At 41.6% G+C, this 23,545-nt stretch overlaps 1 protein-coding gene across 1 annotated transcript in view; it reads right to left on the minus strand.

The window, feature by feature from the left end:
• The window catches only part of LOC115113124 (small ribosomal subunit protein uS5m), a 32,443-nt gene extending 15,837 nt beyond the window's left edge, over positions 1 to 16,606 (minus strand). Inside the window, exons 1-4 of the mRNA XM_029640388.2 lie at positions 16,500 to 16,606; positions 10,585 to 10,722; positions 7,177 to 7,302; positions 6,222 to 6,455 (exon numbers count right to left, since the gene is read on the minus strand). Of these exons, the coding sequence (XP_029496248.1) occupies positions 6,222 to 6,455; positions 7,177 to 7,302; positions 10,585 to 10,722; positions 16,500 to 16,578 (577 nt within the window). The 5' untranslated portion in view covers positions 16,579 to 16,606. The remainder of the gene's footprint in view (positions 1 to 6,221; positions 6,456 to 7,176; positions 7,303 to 10,584; positions 10,723 to 16,499) is intronic.
• Between the last annotated feature and the right edge of the window lie 6,939 nt (positions 16,607 to 23,545).

Genomic DNA, 23,545 nt, shown 5'->3' on the forward strand with positions numbered 1-23,545 from the left:
AAAACAACTAACCAAAGCATCACCAAATTTATATGGGGCAATAAAAAACCTAGGATCAAGTTTTCCACTTTATCAAAAACCTGAATCTAAAGGTGGTCTTGCCCTTCCCTCCCTTCAACTGTACTACTGGTCTGCCCAAATCCGCAACATGCTAACATGGATCACAAACAGACAAGAGTCAACGTGGATTCAGATAGAAGCCCAATCCTGTGGTTCATTGCCCTTAAGCTCAATTATATTCATTAATAACTTTAGTGAAGTGGGCAACATAGCCAAAACCTTTGCGATTTACAGCACCCTACTAGCGTGGAGGGACTGTAAGAAATACCTGGGCATTTCCTCCCAAATATGTTCTCACTCGCCTAAAGTAGGCAACCCAGACTTGCCAAAAGCCCTGAGGGATGCCAACTTTAATCTTTGGCATACTCTAGGAATCAGGACCTTTTCAGACTTATTTCATCAGAAAACCACTACACTGAAATCCTTTCAAGAGCTCTGCAGTGAATTCGATGTGCCAAGATCCCATTTTTTTTTTAAATATCTTTAAATTAGACATGTAATTTCCTCATTTACCTCCAAGAGGAGGTTTAGAACTCAGTTGAATGAAGTTGAAACCCTTCTGGTCACAGCACAATCCATTAAAGGCAAAATATCTTACATCTATAGACTCCTTTCTGAGAAAGGAAGCTCCTCCTTTACTCCTTTGAAAATAATCTGGGAAAAGGACCTTGGTCTGACCATCAGTGATGAGTTATGGGCGGAGGTTTGCGACAGGGTATACTGCTCCTCTACCAGTGTAAAAATGAAAGAATCTAATTACACATTTTTGTACAAATTTTTATTATACTCCTTTGAGACTCCATAGAATGAAAACAGATATGTATCCTAACTGTAAAAGATGTACCTCTGAAAGTGGAACCTATATGCATGTATTTTGGAGCTGTAGGGAGATGGCCAGATTCTGGCAATCTGTACATACTGCTGCACAGAAAATACTAGAGGTACAGTTTGATATGACCCCGTGTATCTATCTTCTTAATGCCCAGCAGGACTTTGTTCTTGATCCTGACAGAGAAAATTTGCTTATGACTATTACATACTTTGCTAAGAAATGTATTCTTCTATTGTGGGCCTCTAATACCCCCCTACATTTAAAATGTGGATTGACCAGATTGTTGACTTTCTTCCTCTTGAAAAGCTCACTTATGACCTCCACAAGAGACAGCCCAAGTTTGATAGACTCTGGTCTCCACTATTCGACTATATTTAAAACTGGACAGAGTGAACGGGGTGACTAGGGAAATGCGCAGATACATTTTGTGTAAGGTACTGTAAAACCTAAAAACGAATTATTGGCCCGTCGTCTCAGAGAATGCTTGAAATAGCTGATAAGAACCTTGATAGTGCTGCTGCAAGTGGTATGTTTTTTTGTGTGTTTTTATTTTAATTTAGTTTTTGAGTATATGTGCGTATGTATGTACGTATGTATGTATATATATATATATGTACCAAGGAAAATATATAGATTAAGAAAAATAAATGCTTTTATTTGACTTTATCATTCATTTTAATTGTATTTTTATTTTTTCAAATGTATTATTATTTTTTGACTTTTTTTTTTTAAAGCCTGTCACATCTGTGAATGTGGAATGTGTTTTGTTGGTTGATTGAAAAACAATAAAACTTTAAATTGAAAAAAAGAAATACATTGTAGACATTGTTAATGTTGTATTTGACTACTGTTGCTGGAAATGGCAGATTTTTTTATGGAGTATCTACATAGGCGTAGAGGCCCATTATCAGCAACCATCACTCCTGTGTTCCAATGGCACGTTGTGTTAGCTAATCCAAGTTTAGCATTTTAAAATGCTAATTGATCATTAGAAAACCCTTTTACAATTATGTTAGCACAGCTGAAAAATGTTGTCCTGATTAAAGAAGCAATACAACAGGCCTGAGTAGTTGAGTATCTAGAGCATCAGCATTTGTGGGTTTGATTACAGGCTCAAAATGGCCAGAAACAAATAACTTTCTTCTGAAACTTGTCAGTCTTTTCTCGTTCTGAGAAATGATGGCTATTCCATGCGAGAAATAGCCAAGAAACTGAAGATCTCATACAACACGGTGTACTACTCCCTACACAGAAGAGCGCAAACTGGCCCTAACCAGAATAGAAAGAGTGCGAGGCCCCGGTCACAACTGAGCAAGAGGACAAGTACATTAGAGTGTCTGGTTTGAGAAACAGACACTTCATTGGTCCTCAACTGGCAGTTTTTTGATGATTTCATAGAAATATTGTTTTTATATAATGAATTTAAATGATCACGTTTTGGTTAGCCTTAGTGTTGGAGAGGGTTGGTGGGAGGGGAAGGGTCTCTAGTGGGAAAGAGACCGGTCAGTCTGTCTGGCCTTTCATTGTGTTTCGCTAGGCTCGGTTGGCTCTCAGGACGTCAAGCTGGAAACTGCTAGCTCCATGTGACATTTGCCCTTTCCAGACAGAGGTACGGGCTGTGCTCTCCCCAGTGGATTGAGCCTTTACCGTGTGGTGCAGCGTTTGAAAGGCACCGAGTTGTGGAGGCTGTTGGCATTTGGAGCTTTCAGAAGGAAAAGAGTGACCGAACCTGCCATTTCACTACCACCAGGGGTATTGATTACCAGAGCCGATAGAATGCTGGGAGAAATGGCCCAGTGTTGTGAATATGTCTGGCTGGAGGAATACGCTCGGTCATTACTATAGTACAGCTAGGCCAGAGGTGACGTATGGAAGCAAGTCAGAGTGTGTATGATGAATGCAGAGCTCTTTGCTTCAATAACATAGCAACAATATTCAATCTGATCCAAAGCAATGCTACTACACAATAATAGTGATTGATGTTTGATGGAAAAACAGACCTTCAAAGTGTGTGCACTAGGAATGTGCATCTTTCCCTTTTAAAACGATTCGATACGTATCTAGAAACATGGGCTTCCATACAATACAGGAACGATATGTTTTGGTTTGAAACGATTTGGTGTAAGTTGATCTGATTAGGGAAACGATTCAACATTTGTTGCATAAACGCATTCATTCTCCATTCGAAATGTAAATCTGCTGTTGATTGGAGCTCATGAGCTGGGCCTTTGTGCTGGATCTTTCTGAGCTGACGTGTGTGTGTGTGTGTGGGGGTGTGGCACTGAGCATCTACCACCCCACTGTCAGTTAGGGGGCAATGTTTGCCTTTTGCCCCCTCCGCACATACACTTTTGATCTGAAATCACCATCACCCATTATACATAGAACAACTTTGGATTTCACCCCCGTCTCATAATCGAATGGTTAAGACCGTTTGGAAGTTGACAGACTCGGAGTGAGTCTCTTCTTCCACTTTGACCATGCAGTGCAGGTAACAAAAGTGATCGCGGACCTCGCTACGGAATTATCAACTTTACCCTGTATATCTAAAAATGACCATATATACACACTGACAGTTTGGGTAGTTTTGCTTGAAACAATGGTGAACCTGAACAATCTAAATAAAATCTAATGTAAGGCCCGATCAGCATGTAGTCTACCAGATGAGAGTTGTGTCTCCAGCAGTAGCTTAGGTTACTTTTATTCAGGTAAATCACACATTTTCAATTGGCGCATTTAAAAAAAATTATAATAATACATGGTTGTCACTCAACTGTGGGGGTGTCTTTTCAGTGGCGGGGACTGGGAGACTAGTCAGGATCGAGGCAAAGATGAACGGAGAGATCCTTGATGAAAACCTGCTCCAGAGCTTAATATTGCGTGAGCCATTTTTACAAAGATTTGAATGCTGAACGTGCCTTCAGAAAGTAAGACCCCTTGACTTTTTTGTTGTTGTTGAATTTTACCCCCTTTTCTCCCCAATTTCGTGGTATCCAATTGCCAGTAGTTACTATCTTGTCTCATCGCTACAACTCCCGTACGGGCTCGGGAGAGACGAAGGTCGAAAGCCATGCGCCCTCCGAAACACAACCCAACCAAGCCGCACTGCTTCTTAACACAGCGCACATCCAACCCGGAAGCAAGCCGCACCAATGTGTCAAAGGAAACACCGTGCAGCTGGCGACCTGGTTAGCGTGCACTGCGCCCAGCCCGCCACAGGATTCGCTAGTGCGCGATGAGACAAGGATATCCCTACCGGCCAAACCCTCCCTAACCCGGACGACGCTAGGCCAATTGTGCGTCGACCCATGGACCTCCCGGTCGCGGCCGGCTGCGATAGAGCCTGGGCTCGAACCCAGAGTCTCTGGTGCCACAGCTAGCACTGCAATGCAGTGCCTTAGACCACTGCAACACCCGGGATAGGCCTCACCCCTTGACTTTTTACACAATTTATGTTACAGCCTTGTTCTAAAATTGATTCAATCGTTTTCGTTACACAATACCCCACAATGACAAAGCAAAAATAGTTTATTTTTATTTTTTTTAATTGCAAATTTATAAAAAAAATGTAAAACCCAGACATCACTTTCTTATACAGTACCAGTCAACGTTTGGACACCTACTCATTCCAGGGTTATTCTTTATTTTGACTATTTTCTACATTGTAGAATAATAGTGAAGATATCAAAACTATGGAAATAGCACATATGGAATCATGTAGTAACAAAAAAAGGGTTAAACAAATTAAAATATATTTTATATTTGAGATTCTTCAGAGTAGCCACCTTTTGCCTGGTGGTGCCACTCAAGGACATTCAGAGACTTGTCCCAAAGCCACTCATGCATTGTCTTGGCCGTGTGCTTACGGTCATTGTCATGTTGGAAGGTGAACAGTCCTGAGCTCTCTGGAGCAGGTTTTCATCAAGGATCTCTCTGTGCTCCGTTCATCTTTGCCTCGATCCTGACTAGTCTCCCAGTCCCCGCAACAGAAAAGACATCTCCACAGCATGATGCTCCCACCACGCTTCACCGTAGGGATGGTGCCAGGTTTTCTCCAGATGTGACGCTTGGCATTCAGGCCAAAGAGTTCAATCTTGGTTTCATCAGACCAGAGAATCTTGTTTCTCATGGTCGGAATCTTTAGGTGGCTTTTGGCAAACTCCAAGCGGGCTGTCGTTTGCTTTTACTGAGTGGCATTCGTCTGGCCACTCTACCATAAAGGCCTGATTGGTGGAGTGCTGCAGAGATGGTTGTCCTTCTGGAAGGTTCTCCCATCTCCACAGACGAACTTTAGAGCTCTGTCAAAGTGACCATCGGGTTCTTGGTCACCTCCTGGACCAAGGCCCTTCTCCCCCGATTGCACAGTTTGGGCGGGCAGCCAGCTCTAAGAAGAGTCTTGGTGGTTCCAAACTGCTTCCATTTAAGAATGATGGAGGCCACTGTGTTCTCTGGGACCTTTGATGGCGCAGACATTTTTTGGTACCCTTCCAAAGATCTTTGCCTCAACACAATCCTGTCTCGGAGCTCTACAGACAATTCCTTCAACCTCATGGCTTGATTTTTGATCTGACATGAACTGCCTACTGTGGGACATTATATAGACATGTGTGTGCCTTTCCAAATCATGTCCAATCAATTGAATTTACCACAGGTGGACTCCAATCAAGTTGTAGAAACATCAAGGATGACCAATGGAAACAGGATGCAGATGAGCTCAATTTCGAAATTGAGTCTCATAATAAAAGTGTCTGAAATGTTATATAAAAGTATTTCAGTATTACATTTTTTTTTCTTCTAATAACACATTTACAAAAAATTCAAAAAACCTGTTTTCGCTTTGTCATTATTGGGTATTGTGTGTAGATTGCGTATGATTTTTTTGGTATTTAATCCATTTTAGAATAAGGCTGTACCGTAACAAAATGTGGTAAAAGTCAAAGGGTCTGAATACTTTCCAAAGGCACTGTATGTGCCAGATCAGGAATAGGCCTACCTCTCGTTGCTCAGCGTGCAGTTTGACTAGGCTATTGGTATTTCCTGGGGTTGTTCAGCATGCATAATGACTTCTAGATCAATAACTGTCAACATAATGACATGCTTAGTTTGACACTGAAGGAGGGGACGCAGTCGTCACAGAAGATTAGGTATTTTCGGAAGGAAGAAAAAAAGTAATTTGAGCGAAAAACAGCCAATTCATAACATTTCATATATTTTCTTACCGATGCATGCTACATTTGGATCGCTCATATTTTAAACATTTGAACCGGGGACCAATGTGTATTGGGGAAATCGTTACATCCCTAATGTGTATGCTTTACACGCGCAGTACCTCCGTTGGGTCCAGGGTCAGGGGGCCCCAGACTGATGCCGCCCCAGGAGTTGCCAGTCCACCCTCGCTCCCTCTTCACCCTCATCTTCCTCCTGCGATCCCATTCGTCGCGCTGTCGCAGAAGCTCTGCCTGCAGTTCCTGTTGCTCTGACTCCCCGCGGCGAGACATGATCTGTATTGTCCCGCTCTTCAGGATGGGAGAGTTCAACCCCGGCCACAGGAACCCCCCGCGCCCTGAGAGAGAGACAGAGAGAGGGTAGGGGGTTTGTTATGGGAAGGAGCATTCATTTGTCCTAAACGCTCCACTACACTAACTCAACTCAAACGGAGCACTAACTTCAACTTTATTATACGTTACAGACTGTATAAAGAATAGTCTTCAGAGACAGACACAGGCGGGAGAAATGGGGCAATGATTACAGGGAGTAGACAGCACTTCAACCAGTGTGACGAGGTGCAGACAAAAATCACAAGAACATTGGAAGAGAAGTCACGCCTATTCTCTTCCAATGCGGTACTGATTACACAATTTTGTCACATCTGTAGGGTTTGATGGATTTGAACAGGGCCAGAAAAGAAAGAGGGAGACTGACTGGACCGCAGACAGCTCAGCAATAAAACACTCTCAATGAATTTCCACTTTTTAAACGGCACTGAGATAGATGAAAAGAGAAAGAGGACTAATCTGTTCATTATAAATTAATGTAATTAATTAAAATACTACTGGTAACAGATGAATAGTCTACTGCCCATTAGCATAAGGAAATTCAGATCAAACTTTAGCCACCAATATTCAAACTCGAATTCAGGTTTGGCCTTAAAGACAGAAATATATACATGATACCAACCAATCGTAGTGGGTTTACTCTTTCCCCAACAAAGTCAAATGTTTGGGTTACAGGGATATATAAATAACTATGAATTAAATAGATCTAAAACAATATATCCATCATACCCTCTCCGATATTCTGGCCTCGGTTCAGATCCTTCTTCATCTTCCTCTTGGTCCTCTTCCCTCGGCCCTTTCGAGCACCGGCACCAGTCTCTGCCAGAACTCCCCTCCAAAGCTCCTCTGCTGTCACTGCAATGATAACACACAGAAAGGGGAATTTAATTGCCAAATCTGACTAATCTGGCAACCTCAATGCAGCATCTTTGTCCAGAATATTGAAAACTATCGTCTTGCAAGAACAAAAAATGTTTTTCGACTTTAGTTTACAGAAGCAGCACAATCTCTCTGCAACAAGACTGGGATCGACCTCCAACAAAAGAGCCCAGAAATTCCAATCTGCATCTACAGTCATACACTAATCAAACCTGCTAGAGGGCCCTATGCATTCCAGCAAACAAACACCTGCTATTACTCAGAGAGCGAGAATGCTAGTTTGTTTTTCCCAAATAAAATCTATTTTCAGCCAGGCTGCTCGCTTCTCAAGGATTTAGAAGGAGATGCTCGGTGCCGCACAGAGAATCGATTAGGAGTTAATTAAAGCATGTGAAGGGAGATGTAACCAGTGTGTTTGAGAATTTAATGGAGCTTTCTACTACAGCAAAGCAACAAGGCACTAGGCCAATAAAAGCTATGATTGTCAAAGAGCCAAACCTTGCTTGAGGCTAAATCTCGTGTCCTCGCTGTGAGGAAAGTCTGAAAAGGGAGTCCTAGACCTAGATAGATAGTGTGGAAATTAATCCATTCTAGATCAACGCACTTAACAATACTACCGGTCAATCAAGAAAAACTAACCTGTGCTGGCAGCTTGGAGCGCTTCAATAGTCTCACTCCTGGGGTGCCAATGCACACCAACTTTGATGATTTTCCTCCATCTCTCCTTTTGGATGGCACAACCATGCTATAACAGATGCCAGTCATGCCACTACAGGGATGAGGTATACAAACAAGTTGAAAGGCACAAGAACAGGCCAGGCTTCCCTCTCAGTATGCAAGTTTGTTTTCCCTCACTTTGCCCATGGCAAGGAGACTTATTTGCTACAAGACTTAAAATAGGACGCAAACTAAAGCAGCTAACAGGCATACTGCATTTCTAATCCAGTAACGTTTGTTCAGAGACTAAATATAATCAAACATGAACTCTGAACAGTTCTGAACAGAGTTCTGAGTATTCAACAAAAAGATTCCAGCTCATCTCCAACAATGTCATGAACTAGTGAAAATATTATCTTCAAAGCACCAAGCCCTCGAGCAGAGGTCTGTTGAAAAGTTCATCACTCAGTGATACCTTTTCACAACAGTTCTTACATTGACACCATGTACAAGCAGAGGGACCCTGTTTTCCCTTCTCCCTTGATTCCTTCTCTGTGGCCAGTCAGTAAAGCTGGCCACTCAGATGTCTGACACCATTATGTGATTCTACAATTTAAAAAAAATATATATGCATCAGCAGCATCTGCTCTGCCACCAGCCAGTCAGTCAGCATCTTTCCTTCGCAGTAGTAATGATCCTGTGTTAGGCTGCCACGACCAGCTACTTTCCTTCGCAGTAGTAATGATCCTGTGTTAGGCTGCCAGCTACTTTGTTAGGCTGCCACGACCAGCTACTTTCCTTCGCAGTAGTAATGATCCTGTGTTAGGCTGCCACGACCAGCTACTTTCCTTCGCAGTAGTAATGATCCTGTGTTAGGCTGCCACGACCAGCTACTTTCCTTCGCAGTAGTAATGATCCTGTGTTAGGCTGCCACGACCAGCTACTTTCCTTCGCAGTAGTAATGATCCTGTGTTAGGCTGCTACTTTCCTTCGCAGTAGTAATGATCCTGTGTTAGGCTGCCACGACCAGCTACTTTCAGTAGTAATGATCCTGTGTTAGGCTGCCACGACCAGCTACTTTCCTTCGCAGTAGTAATGATCCTGTGTTAATGATCCTGTGTTAGGCTGCCACGACCAGCTACTTTCCCTGTGTTAGGCTGCAGTAGTAATGATCCTGTGTTAGGCTGCCACGACCAGCTACTTTCCTTCGCAGTAGTAATGATCCTGTGTTAGGCTGCCACGACCAGCTACTTTCTTTCCTTCGCAGTAGTAATGATCCTGTGTTAGGCTGCCACGACCAGCTACTTTCCTTCGCAGTAGTAATGATCCTGTGTTAGGCTGCCACGACCAGCTACTTTCCTTCGCAGTAGTAATGATCCTGTGTTAGGCTGCCACGACCAGCTACTTTCCTTCGCAGTAGTAATGATCCTGTGTTAGGCTGCCACGACCAGCTACTTTCCTTCGCAGTAGTAATGATCCTGTGTTAGGCTGCCAGACCAGCTACTTTCCTTCGCAGTAGTAATGATCCTGTGTTAGTGTTAGCTGCCACGACCAGCAGACCAGCTACTTTCCTTCGCATTGATCCTGTGTTAGCTGCCAGCTACTTTCCTTCGCAGTAATGATCCTGCGCCTGGCCTGGCGTCAGGCAGAGAAACAATCATTTGAGTCCCACTGGGACAATTCATTTCCCTCATCTTTTACATTAGTAAACCCAGCATCACATCAGCCTAGGTTTTTAGCTCAACTTATGTGATAAAGGTAACTAACTAAAGGTAACATAGAATCTAGTGATAATTCTGCAATTCCACATTTTGTGGAAAAGTGGACCTTTTCCTATCAAAAAAAGAACCAAAGCAGTCTTCCCAAAGCAGTTCAAATGGATGTCAGTCAATTGTGAAAACCCATTGCTAAAAAATCATTTGTCAACTAAATCTTTTTTAAAAAGTGTTCCGAAACATCAGAGCAAAGTATGATGATACAAAGCAATCAAAGTAACAATTTATCTTGAGTATGTACACGGCAAATAGAAATATGTGCTGAGAGTGTCAACTGAAGGTGGCATGTTAATAAAGTGGGAGGAATGGTGGGTGTTTTGGGGTTTCCACGCATTGGCTGAGACGGAGCTGGTGGTGACAGATGTAGCATGAGTAATTATCTCAGTGAGACGCTGCAGGAAATAGCGTGGCTGCCTGCCACTGCTGTGTTGCGCTGATAGACACACACACCTTCCTGTGGAAGCTCTGCATTTGACAGGTTCAACCACTGTGAATAGGTATCACTTAGTGAGCTCAGGCCATTTTATGTGAGTCCTATTAAAACGCTCAAGTAGTTAAGCCTATATTATAGTGCTGCCTCTGGTAATACTGGGGCAGTATCAAGATATTACATTCGTAGACCAGATCCGAGTCAGAGATGATTAGCATTGTGAATATCAGCAACATTTTTGCGAGGGTCGACCACGTCAGAGCTGATGTCAGCAAATAATGACTTGATTTGTTCACTTGAAGAGCTTAGCTGATAATGACAATGATTTTATTGATTGGAAAGCTTCAATATAGGTGCTCTATTGACTCTTGAGAGTTAGGGAACATCAGCACTTACGTTTGTTGAAGAAACTGCTATGTCTGGTCTGTATCCAGGTAGCAGGGGCTGGTGGAGTAGGAGTACATAGAGAGGCAGTGGGTCTGGCTAGGTAAGAGAGAGGCAGGGCGCCCCCTGCTGTCCGAAGTGGTGCTACCCCTGAAACACAGCATAGAGGTAATGCCATTTACTAGTGTAAAATTACCTAGAATAGTTATAAATTAGCTAATGCAAATGATCCTGTCTTGTTTATTCTGGGTGTTAATGACAGGTCCGGGACAATATCAGTATCGTGATACTCGTTAGTATCGTGGGAAACAAAACACGAAGCGGATTTAACTTGTTTAGGAAAATATCCCTAATGTTGAAAACACACATCTTTATGTTGTCATCCAGAATCACATGTATAGTCCCTCTGGAAAGTATTCAGAACTCTTTACTTTTTCCACATTTTGTTACATTATTCTAGAATGGATTAAATTGTTTCCCCCCTCATCAATCTACACACAATACCCCATAATGACAAAGCAAAAACAGTTTAAAAAAAAGAAATTGGCAGTGATTACAGCCTCGAGTCTTCTTGGGTATATCGCTACACTGTATTTGGGTAGTTTCTCCCATTCTTCTCTGCAGATCCTCTCAAGCTCTGTCAGGCTGGATGTGGAGTGCCACTGCACAGCTATTTTCAGTTCTCGCCAGAGATGTTTTAAAAAAAAAATATTTATTTCACCTTTATTTAACCAGGTAAGCAAGTTGAGAACAAGTTCTCATTTACAATTGCGACCTGGCCAAGATAAAGCAAAGCAGTTCGACACATACAACGACACAGAGTTACACATGGAGTAAAACAAACATACAGTCAATAATACAGTAAAAAAAAAACAAGTCTATATACAATGTGAGCAAATTAGGTGAGAAGGGAGGTAAAGGCAAAAAAGGCCATGGTGGCAAAGTAAATACAATATAGCAAGTAAAACACTGGAATGGTAGTTTTGCAATGGAAGAATGTGCAAAGTAGAAATAAAAATAATGGGGTGCAAAGGAGCAAAATAAATAAATAAATTAAATACAGTTGGGAAAGAGGTAGTTGTTTGGGCTAAATTATAGGTGGGCTATGTACAGGTGCAGTTATCTGTAAGATGCTCTGACAGTTGGTGCTTAAAGCTAGTGAGGGAGATAAGTGTTTCCAATTTAAGAGATTTTTGTAGTTCGTTCCAGTCATTGGCAGCAGAGAACTGGAAGGAGAGGCGGCCAAAGAAAGAATTGGTTTTGGGGGTGACTAGAGAGATATACCTGCTGGAGCGTGTGCTACAGGTGGGAGATGCTATGGTGACCAGCGAGCTGAGATAAGGGGGGACTTTACCTAGCAGGGTCTTGTAGATGAATAATATAATATAATGTTCTCTCAGGTTCAAGTCCGGGCTCTGGCTGGGCCACTCAAGGACATTCAGACTTGTTCCGATGCCACTCCTGCATTGTCTTGGCTGTGTGCTTAGGGTCGTTGTCCTGTTATAAGGTGAAACTTTGCCCTGTCTGAGGTCCAGAGCGCTCCGGAGCAGGTTTTCATCAAGGACCACTCTGTACTTTGCTCTGTTCATCTTTACCTCCATTCTGACTAGTGTCCCTGTCCCTGCTGCTGAAAAACATCCCCACAGGATGAGTGACCATCGGGTTCTTGGTCACCTCCCTGACCAAGGCCCTTCTCCCCCAATTGCTCAGTTTGGCCGTGTGTCCTGCTCTAGGAAGAGTCGTGGTGGTTCCAAACTGCTTCCATTTAAGAATGATGGATGCCACTGTGTTCTTAGGGAGCTTCAATGCTGCAGACATGTTTTGGTACTCTTCCCCAGATCTGTGCCTCAACAACAATCCTGTCTCAGAGCTCTATGGGCAATTCCTTCAACCTCATGGCTTGGTTTTTGCTCTGAAATGCACTGTCAACTGTGGGACCTTATATAGACAAGTGTACGCCTTTCCAAATCATGTCCAATCAATAGAATTTACCACAGGTGGACTCCAATCAAGTTATAAAAACATCTCAAGGGATGATCAATGGAAACAGGATGCACCTGAGCTCAATAGCAAAGGGTCTGAATAAGTATGTAAATATGGTATTTCAGTTATTTATTTTTGCCAACATTTCTAAAACCAGGTTTTTTCTCTGACATTATGGGGTAGTTTGTGGAAATTGATGAGGATTTTTTATTTGTATTTGATTTTTTTTTAAATTCATTTTAGAATAAGGCTGTACCGTAACAAAATGTGGAAAAAGTGAAGGGGTCTGAATAGTTTCCGAATGCACTGTATGTGTATTTCACACAAATCTGAATATAATGCTTCTATGGATGTCAACCCCAATATATATTCATGCCATCATCACCAATCAACTGCATTACAGTAAAACGACTTTGGCTACCAACAGCGATTTCTGTATTTTTGCTATCCTACCAGCTTATAGGAACAGGAGTTAGAATTTAGCAGTCACTTCTTCTAAAGCTGAAAAGGGGCTTCTAGTAACATTTAGAAGTCCCTAGCAAAAATACAGAAATTGGTGTTGGTAGCCAAAGTCGTTTTACTGTAATGCAGTTGATTGGTGATGATGATGTTATGCAGCAAAAAAACATGTATCAAAATCGAACTTCATTATCCACATTGTGGACCTGTTACAATACATGAATCAAATCAAATACAAATACAATTCATGATGGGTTTGACGAATATCCAATTTGTTAGATCAGATTTGTTGAATGTGCACCGATCCGGTATCCTTCTTCTATCCCCACGGTCTGCATTCTATTGAACTCAGAGTACGACCCTGCCTCACACAGGAAGCGGCGCAGGTCCTAATCCAGGCACTTGTCATCTCCCGTCTGGATTACTGCAACTCGCTGTTGGCTGGGCTCCCTGCCTGTGCCATTAAACCCCTACAACTCATCCAGAACGCCGCAGCCCGTCTGGTGTTCAACCTTCCCAAGTTCTCTCACGTCACCCCGCTCCTCCGCTCTCTCCACTGGCTTCCAGTTGAAGCTCGCATCCGCTACAAGACCATGGTGCTTGCCTACGGAGCTGTGAGGGGAACGGCACCTCAGTACCTCCAGGCTCTGATCAGGCCCTACACCCAAACAAGGGCACTGCGTTCATCCACCTCTGGCCTGCTCGCCTCCCTACCACTGAGGAAGTACAGTTCCCGCTCAGCCCAGTCAAAACTGTTCGCTGCTCTGGCCCCCCAATGGTGGAACAAACTCCCTCACGACGCCAGGACAGCGGAGTCAATCACCACCTTCCGGAGACACCTGAAACCCCACCTCTTTAAGGAATACCTAGGATAGGATAAAGTCATCCTTCTCACCCCCCCTTAAAAGATTTAGATGCACTATTGTAAAGTGGCTGTTCCACTGGATGTCATAAGGTGAATGCACCAATTTGTAAGTCGCTCTGGATAAGAGCGTCTGCTAAATGACTTAAATGTAAATGTAAATGTAACTCTTTACCGCATCGATGTCATGATATTTCTGGAATGTTTTATTCTCCCTGTCTATTTTTTTTATTTTGGTGATAGTTCTCAAAGATGAACTTGTTTAAAAATATATTTCTCCATTATATTTATGACAATTTATTTGGTTTTAGCCATTTACAGTTGAAGTCGGAAGTTTATATAGACTTTGGTTGGAGTCATTAAAACTTGTTTTTCAACCACTCCACAAATTTCTTGCTAACTGTAAGTATACACTGAAAACTTTTAGCATCCTGAAAATGATTCCTCCCTCCAATGGTGGTAAGCCGCTGCTAAGTGCATATAAGGGAAACACTGACATCCATTTGTGTGATTGGAAGGCACCCTTATAGCTCGCTCTCGTTCCAGTGTATTCAGTATCTCTATCCATCTCGCTACATTTGCTACAGAGAGAATATTCCATGGACCTCCAGAGCCTTCTGACCAACTACCTGCGATCTCTCCGGAGCAGAGAAGTAAGCTCCTCTGGTGGCAATGTTTTATGCACTATGTAAACTTCCTTCACTATGGCTGTTTGTCTGTGTGATGAAATACACTCACCAGACAGTTTATTAGTCATGTGGCCATGGCTTACTATATAAAGCAGGCATACAGGCATTCAGTTACTGTTCAATTTAACGTTAGAATGGGCAAAACATGGGACTTAAGTGACTTTGAGCATGGTATGAACGTCGGTGCCAGGTTCGAGTGTCTCAGAAACATCCGCCTCCCTGGGCTTGTGTAGGGTTTACAGAGAATGATGCAAAATACACACAAAAAAGAGAATGGGAAATATTGTGCAAGCTAACAGGCAGGCCACAAACAGACATAATGGCACAGTACAACAGTGGTGTGCAGAACGGCATCTCAGAACGCACAACTCATCGACCCTGCTGCTATTGCAGCAGATGACCAGACCGGGTTCCACTACTATCAGCTAAAAACAAGAAGAAGCGGCTCCAGTGGGTACGCAATATCCAACACTGGACAATTGAGGAGCGGAAAAACATTGCCTGGAACATGATAAGCGAGCTCAGTTTACTTGAGTGACCTGCACAGTCCTCAGACCTCAAGAAATACAGCATCTTTGGGATGAGACGGAACAGGCTGTTCACGTCAGCATGGACCAAAATCCCTGTGGAATGTTTCCGACATATTGTAGAATACGCCGAAGAATTCATGCTTTTCTGGAGGCAAAGCGAGGTAAGACCTAGTAATAGATGGGTGTACCTAATAAACTGTCCGGTGAGTATATCCCAGATGAGGCTAAAGATTAGGTCAAATAGACGTGAATATATACTGAACAAAAATACAAAACGCAATATGCAACAATTTCAAAGATTTTACTGAGTTACAGTTCATAGAAGGAAATCAGTTAATTGAAATAAATTAATTTGCCACTATCCTATGAATTTCATGACTTGGCAGGGGTGCAGCAATGGGTGGGCATAGGCCCAACCATCAGCCAATCCAAATGAGTTTTCCCTACTAAAGTACTTTATTACAGACAGAAATATTCCTCAGCACCCCCTTCCAGGCAAACCGTCAACCCCCATAATACATTAGCAAAAAAACTATTAAAGTCTTGTCTTCTCATCAGTGGAATGATAACAGCAAGGAGAAGCAACCAACATTTTAAAATTAATTTTGTAAAAAGTTTCTCATTATTTTGACCTCCCCACATTATAAATTAGAAGAACTGTAAACTCTTACATAACCTAGTAGCTAGAAAGGTAACTCAAAACACATTTTCGCCAAGGGCAGCTGTTTAGCTGGTTAAACAAATGTTAGCCATGTGTAGGCAAACATTTATGTCCAAGTCAAGAAAGCTTACTGGTAGCCAGCAGGACTTGCCACACTGGTAGCCAATTCGCGGGTGCTTTTTCAAAGCCTATGTCAGACACTCCAGTGTAATACCAAAGACAGTAGCAACTCTAATTTGCTCAAAATTATTTGAGAAATAAAAGGTGATTAGAATAAATTGTTTTTTCTAGTGTAGGTATGTAATTCAAAATTCGTTTATTATGTTGTTTGTAGCAATATTCATAAAAACATTGAACCTTTTTATTTATTCACATTTTTGCGGACTCCGTGCAGTACCTTCGTCGACCCCCGGTTGAATACCCCTGGCCTAGGCAACTAGTCATTGTCGTCACGCGATGGACCAGGCATTCATCAGAAAGCGATCCAAAGGAAATACGGATAAGAATCCCATTGTGATGGAATGGTTAGTTTACATAGCTGTCTGGCTAAATGACAAGCCGAGGATGACAAGCTATAGCTAGCTAGTATTAGCCATAGCATAGTGTGCAGAATTTGTCTATGAAAATATACATTATTCCAATAGACTGCACAGTTCAGTATAAAATCCGATTACATATTCTAGGGCTCTTTTTGGGTAAAACATCTGTGTGACAGAAATGTGTAATTTAGGAAATATATTCACCTCCCAGCGTAATTCGGAGGGCACAGCACACCCGTATGGACGCCGCCATCTTGATGTGGAGAAAGGTCCTGAATAGCATAACAGGCAGGCTGAGATGTGCCTGTATAGAATGAATATGATCGAGTTTGTTTAATTGGGAAACGAGATAACGTTACATTATTGATAAACTACAGGTAAATATGTTTAAAATGCATTTAGATGAAAGCTATATGAAATGTAATGAAAGTTATAGATAATGAAGTACAGTGTTTTGATTTTACGGTGTAGGCTACATCTGTCCAACATCTGATATTGGTATAGGGCTGACTGGTTAATAATTGTTGGGTGGGATGGCATATACTCTAACCCTATTATTCAGTGTGAAATAGCTGTACAAATAAATTAGCTCGATTTCTTCTGGCTATTTGTGACACATTTGCACATTTTTATCAGGTTTTAAATGCTAATTTCTATAGATTTTTATTTTTTAAAGGGAAAGAATACAGACAAATCTTAATTTACAATTGGGAAAATTTACAAGGCTAAGGGGGGCCTTGCAGAGGGGAACTTAAAATCTGGTACAGTCTAATCAGTCTTAGTACCATGGCCATGAAATACTGTACTGAATACTGTTAGGGTTGCGTCAATTCGAATCTGGTATCAGAACAAGTTATAACACTGAGTCACTGATTGTACTCTATGTACTTTTATTAGCAAAGCAATAAATGGCAAATGCAATTTTCGTATATACGGGCTCACTGTAATACCACGCAGGGCAGAACAGGGAACTGACAGGATGTACGTAAACAGCTGTTCTTATACTGTGATAGACATAGTTCCAACGCGTCTTTGGCCTATCACAGTAGAGGCTGAGCGTGGTTTAGACTTGCTCAGCCTATTGCAGGCGCTCAGGCTGGTCCCCGCCTCTTGGCACTTCTTGGAGTCCACCCTCTGTCGATGTATAGATTCTCACTGTTCTGGTATCACTCCCTAGTTATAACAGTTGCTCAGTTCCTGCTATTGTGTTGTTCAGTATTTTTCGATCTCTGTTAAACCTCGTGATGACCACCCCTCCCTATACCTGATTAACCACAACTTTGTAAGATACAGCAAGTCACACCATGTGCTCAATATTGTCACATACAAACACATGGACAAAGCATCTGCTGGGCTGTTATCTACAGTTTTGCAACATGCAGGTTACTCAGTTCTTGTCACACACACAAACAGGCAAGTAGATGTAGCAAGCAGTTGTTTAATCTCATGATGATGCTCAAGTGCACAAATGCAGATACTTCACACAGCCAACATCAGATAATATTTAAGCATATATATGGTAATGGCTATAATGTAAAACACAGAATCCCACAATACCAGTGTGAATGTTTATGTTGATATATTAAATTAAACAACAATTTTGTACTCTTTCCCTGCTACTGATTAATGTCCTAGTATTTTTCCCACTTCCCTTGTCAGGTTGTTACTACTGCTGCTCTACATACTGTATGGTTTCAAATTTAGCACAATATTTTCAACTTAAAATCTAGTTATTATACTTTAATAATAACCAGCAACATACACAGTCAAAAACAATTTTAATTTTTTAAAAGCAGGCAAACTGAAATTATTATAAAAAATTAAATATAATATATTCATGACTGCTTCTCACCTGCATTAAGTTAAGTCATACAATAATTAAGATTGTGTCACAGTCTGTTGATTCACACTATCTTACATGTTGGTTTGTGGCCTCTCTCTCTCTCCCTCTCTGCCCGTCTCTGTCAGGATTTCATATTTTCCTGTTATTTTACCAATGGTCCATCCCGAGAATAAAATCTAACATTTTCTTATTGCATTTGCTATCATTCAAGTTATTGGTCATCTCTCAAGATCTTGTTTTAAATGTTTTATTTATGTATTTTTTAAACTGACTGAATCACAGAGGCAAAAAAAATAACAGGTTCAAATGAACAGAACACTTTATAAAACAAAGTAAGGGTACATCAAGGCGTTCTTTGTTAACATAGGCATAGGCTATTCATAGAAATGTTATGATAATTAAATAAATACAAATCAAGCGTTTCACCAAATCAAATGTTCGTCAAAACACATAGGCTAGCCTACATCATATCCAAATATAACCACAATATAATATAAAATAAATGTGAACCTTCTGATGCTGAAGAAGTTGAGGAGCATGAATAAAACTGCACCCAAGCTAAGAGGAGACCTGCACAGCACAGTGAAGAAAGTAAGGAAGATTGCGTGTCACTTTCACAAGTCAGTGGGGTCAGTGATGACAAGCTACAGGGGTAGGTTATATGAAGGAAGAGTTAAGGAATGAGCTCAAGATTAAATTGGACTGCAGAGCTCAAAATGAAATTGGACTGCAGCACACGGTGGACAGTCTGGCAGATAAGGTAGATATTGTGTGTAGCACAATGCTGTTTGCAATGGCATGGTAGGGGAACCCATCACTCACAGCCATTTCTGCTACAATTTCATCCAGTGCTTCAGTCAAATTGAGGTAAAACTGCATCTTTCTAGGTAATAGCTCATTTCTGTATATTTGTTGTAAAATGTTATGTATGTTCCTTATCGACTGAGTTTTATATCTGAAGCATGGTAATGATTAACACTGTTAACGCAGGCACACTTCCAACTGTAAGACTGCTCATTTACATATCCACTTTACCTTCAACCTCGAGTGTTACTGGTTGGCTGTTAAACACAAGGGAGTTATGGACTATCATTAAAGGTGTATAGCTCCATCTATTACATTTGGAGGGGGAGACAACACTCAACATGTATCTAACTTTATCATGGATCAAATGTATTTATTTTAATAAATTAGGGCACATACAAATTAACAGTTGATTGTAGTTTAATCCAATTTTCAATGCTATTTGTGATACTATTTGCTGATTTCCCATGGCCACCCATGGCTGGTTTTTGGTCCCCCATTGGCACCCCATCAGAATATTCCTAGAACCGCCCCTGCCAGTAAGTAAAAATGGGGAGACAGTTTTAGGCCTATTAACTGCATTTCAAAGTAGTGTGTACAGTTTCAGCATAAACAATATGCATAAACAACAAGTAAATAAGATATGTTATTACAACAGAGTACGCACCCATAGACACACACTGAGTGTTGATGTATATAGCAGAGCAGAAAAGGCCATAGAGAAGCCAGATTTAGACCTTGCATATAATTTAACAGTTTCATTTCATGTCACGCTATACATATAAATAATGTATCATAATTTACCAGTTTGTCACAGTTATTTATCCTGGGAAACGGGAGTGGGTTTGGGCGTCGAAGTCTCTGTGACCTGGTTCTCGCCATTACACCCTAGTCTCTGTTCCTGCCATGACCATGATAGCACCAAACAAAGTCTTAACACATGGAACACGCCTTCATGACCCATAATCACTCTGATGAAGTTAAAGACATCTCCAGTGCCTTCGGAAAGTATTAAGAACCATTGACTTTTTCAACATTTTGTTACGTTACAGCCTTATTCTAAAATTGATGAAATAGCTTTTATTCCTCATCAATCTACACACAATACCTCATAATGACAAATCAAAAACAGGTTTTTACCAAATGTTGCGAATTTATATATTTAAAAAAAAAAACCTGCTATAGCATATTCACATAGATATTCAGACCCTTTACTCAGTACTTTGTTGAAGCACGTTTGGCAGTGATTACAGCCTCGAGTATTCTTGGGTATGACAATACAAGCTTGGCACACCTGTATTTGTGGAGTTTCTCCCATTCTTCTCTGCAGATCCTCTCAAGCTCGGTCAGGTTGGATGGGGAGCATTGCTGCACAGCTATTTTCACGCCTCTCCAGAGATGTTTGATCAGTTTCAAGTCCGGCTCTGGCTGGGCCACTCAAGGACATTCAGAGACTTGTCCCGAAGCAACTCCTGCGCTGTCTTGGCTGTGTGCTTAGGGTCGTTGTCCTGTTGAAAGGTGAACCTTCACCCCAGTTTGAGGTCTTGAGTGCTCCATAGCAGGTTTTCATCAAGGATCTGTCTGTACTTTGCTCCATTCATCTTTGCCTCGATCCTGACTAGTCTCCCAGTCCCTGCAGCTGAAAAACATCCCCACAGCATGATGCTGCCACCACCATGCTTCAACGTAGGAATGGTGCAGACCTCCAGACGTGATGCTTGGCATTCAGGCTAAAGAGTTAAATCTTGGTTTCATCAGACCAGAGGATCTTGTTTCTCATCGTCTGAGAGTCTTTAAGTACCTTTTGGCAAACTCCAAGTGCATTTTATTGAGGAGTGGCTTCCGTCTGGCCATACTACCATAAAGGCCTGATTGGTATAGTGCGGCAGAGATGGTTGTCCTTCTGGAAGGTTATCCCATATCCACAGAGGAACTCTAGAGCTCTGTCAGAGTGACCATTGGGTTCTTAGCCACCTCCCGGACCAAGGCCCTTCGCCCCGATATCTCAGTTTGGCTTGGGCAGTCAGCTCTAGGAAGATTCTTGGTTGTTCCTAACTTCTTCCATGTAAGAATGATGGAGGCCACTCTGTTCTCTGGGATATTCAATGATGCAGAAATGTTTTGGTACCCTTCCCCAGATTTGTGCCTCGACACAATCCTGTCTCGGAGCTCTACGGACAATTGCTTCGACCTCATGGACCTTATATAGACAGGTGTGTGCCTTTCCAAATCATGTCCAATCAATTGCATTTACCACAGGTGGACTCCAATCAAGTTGTAGAAACATCTCAAGGATAAACAGTGGACACAGGATGCACATGAGTTCAATTTTGAGTTTCCTAGCAAACGGTCTGAATACTTTTAATACATTTGCAAAACTGTTTTCACTTTGTCATTATTGGGTATTGTGTGTAGATTGTTGAGTATTTTTATTTATTTAATCCATTTTAGAATAAGGCTGTAACAAAATGTGGAAAAACTAAAGGGGTCTGAATACTTTCCGAAGACACTGTAAGCTGAAAGCACTCAAATTTGCCAGTGCCAAGAACCTTACTGACAGTCCTTTGCTCTCCTTTGAAAAAAAAACTCTTGTCATCTTTCTTTTCTCTTCTTGTCTGGTAACACATCCATTGCTAACTTGCTGACCCTATAATGAAGACTGAGACAGTGATTATGCAAGTCATTCTGTTGCTAGCAAGTTCTTGGCTTCATAACATTCACCATCAGTTTTTCACACAGCCAGAACTACCCAGCGCTAGCTAGTTAGATTAAACCTGACACAGCTAAAAATGACTCAACTGTAAATGTAAAGCTATGTCACGTTGTATAAATGATAGGAGACAGGCGCAGGAATACGTAATAGGGTTTTTTAATACTCCACCCAAAAATACAACATGCCAAGAAAGACACAGGGACAAATCCCAAAACAAACACATATACAAAAACACAGGGAAGTAACCCAAACAAAGGTCGAGGTTAAACCTCTAATAAATACACGTGACGAGACTCGTAATAACGAGTACACAATACACGCAGCACGAAAGCAGAAACCACAAAGCACAGGTACACACAAGACCGACGAACATGGGAACAGTAACCCACAAGACAATGGTGAACAGAGGGCACATATATACAATTACTAATCAGGGGAAATGGGAACCAGGTGTGTGTAATGAAACAGTTCAGTGAAGCCTAGAGGCCTGTGACGTAGACCCCCTGGTGCACGGAATGAGCAGCAGTACCAGGGGAATCCCTGACAAACTAGCTCATAGCCAGGAGAAAGCTAATGGTTGCTGACTTTCGTACTAACATATAAAAGGTTATTTACATTCATACACTTTTTACTTAAACTTACTTTGTTGTTGCCATCAATTACTTTACCCGGTGCGGTGAGTAATGATGGTGGATGTGCACAGTGCTTTTTCTCCCATTATAGCTTCTGTGACCGCATGGGCAGCACTATTGAGGCTATCTCCATTTAATGTAGTAAATGTTATTCTTCTTCATTGGCTGATTGTTCCCAACTCTTAGGAGTCACTACACAGTTGACCACTTTCAAATGGTGGAAGCCCTCAGTGGCAATCTCCATGCTAATACAGGTTATATCCATGATGAGTCCTCCATCTACTGTATCTCTATGGCAACAGGCAAATTCCAATGTGAAGTAATTTTATCAAATGCCAAGTTTGTCCACTTATATCAGTGCATTTGTAACAATCTAACCATTATGAAACTTCTATTAAATTATATAAGCCTCACGTAGCAAATGAGCAATACAATTTTTTGTTGACCAAATTCGACGTTCTCATTTACCTCCATAAAAAAATTCCTCACTTAATATCTAAAAGTCGTTTTTATTTATTATTTATTGTGTGTGTGGGGGGGGGGGGGGGGGACATTTTAACATTGGGGTAGGGGGACATGTCCTCCCGGTCCCCCCCGGCTTATATGCCCTTGTTCACAGGTTCAACTCAAAGAGCATGGCTCCTGCTATGCTTATTGCCACTGTGTGTTCTAATTACAAACAGTTTCAGCATTTAATGAGACTTCTAACGCCTGCAGTAGGCAAGAAGTGAAATGTGAAAATAAAAACGTCTTCTTAGTCAGAATATCCTGTTATTGCTCGTCTCTCTTATTACATGGAATGGAAATGGGAATTTATGTACAGTACCAGTCAAAGGTTTGGACATACCTACTCATTCCAGGGTCTTTCTTTATTTAGACTATTTTCTACATTGTAGAATAATAGTGAAGACATCAAAACTATGAAATAACACATATGGAATCATGTAGTAACCAAAAAAGTGTTAAACAAATCAAAATATATTTTATATTTGAGATTTTTAAAAGTAGCCACCCTTTGCCTTGATGACAGTTTTGCACACTCTTGGCATTCTCTCAACCAGCTTCACCTGGAATGCTTTCCCAACAGTCTTGAAGGAGTTCCCACATATTCTGAGCACTTGTTGGCTGCTTTGCCTTCACTCTGTGGTCCAACTCATCCCAAACTATCTCAATTGAGTTGAGGTCGGGTAATTGTGGCGGCCAGGTCATCTGATACAGCACTCCATCACTCTCCTTTTTGGTCAAATAGCCCTTATAC

The sequence above is a fragment of the Oncorhynchus nerka genome, linkage group LG28, assembly GCF_034236695.1.
Source record: "Oncorhynchus nerka isolate Pitt River linkage group LG28, Oner_Uvic_2.0, whole genome shotgun sequence".
Classification (NCBI taxonomy): domain Eukaryota; kingdom Metazoa; phylum Chordata; class Actinopteri; order Salmoniformes; family Salmonidae; genus Oncorhynchus; species Oncorhynchus nerka.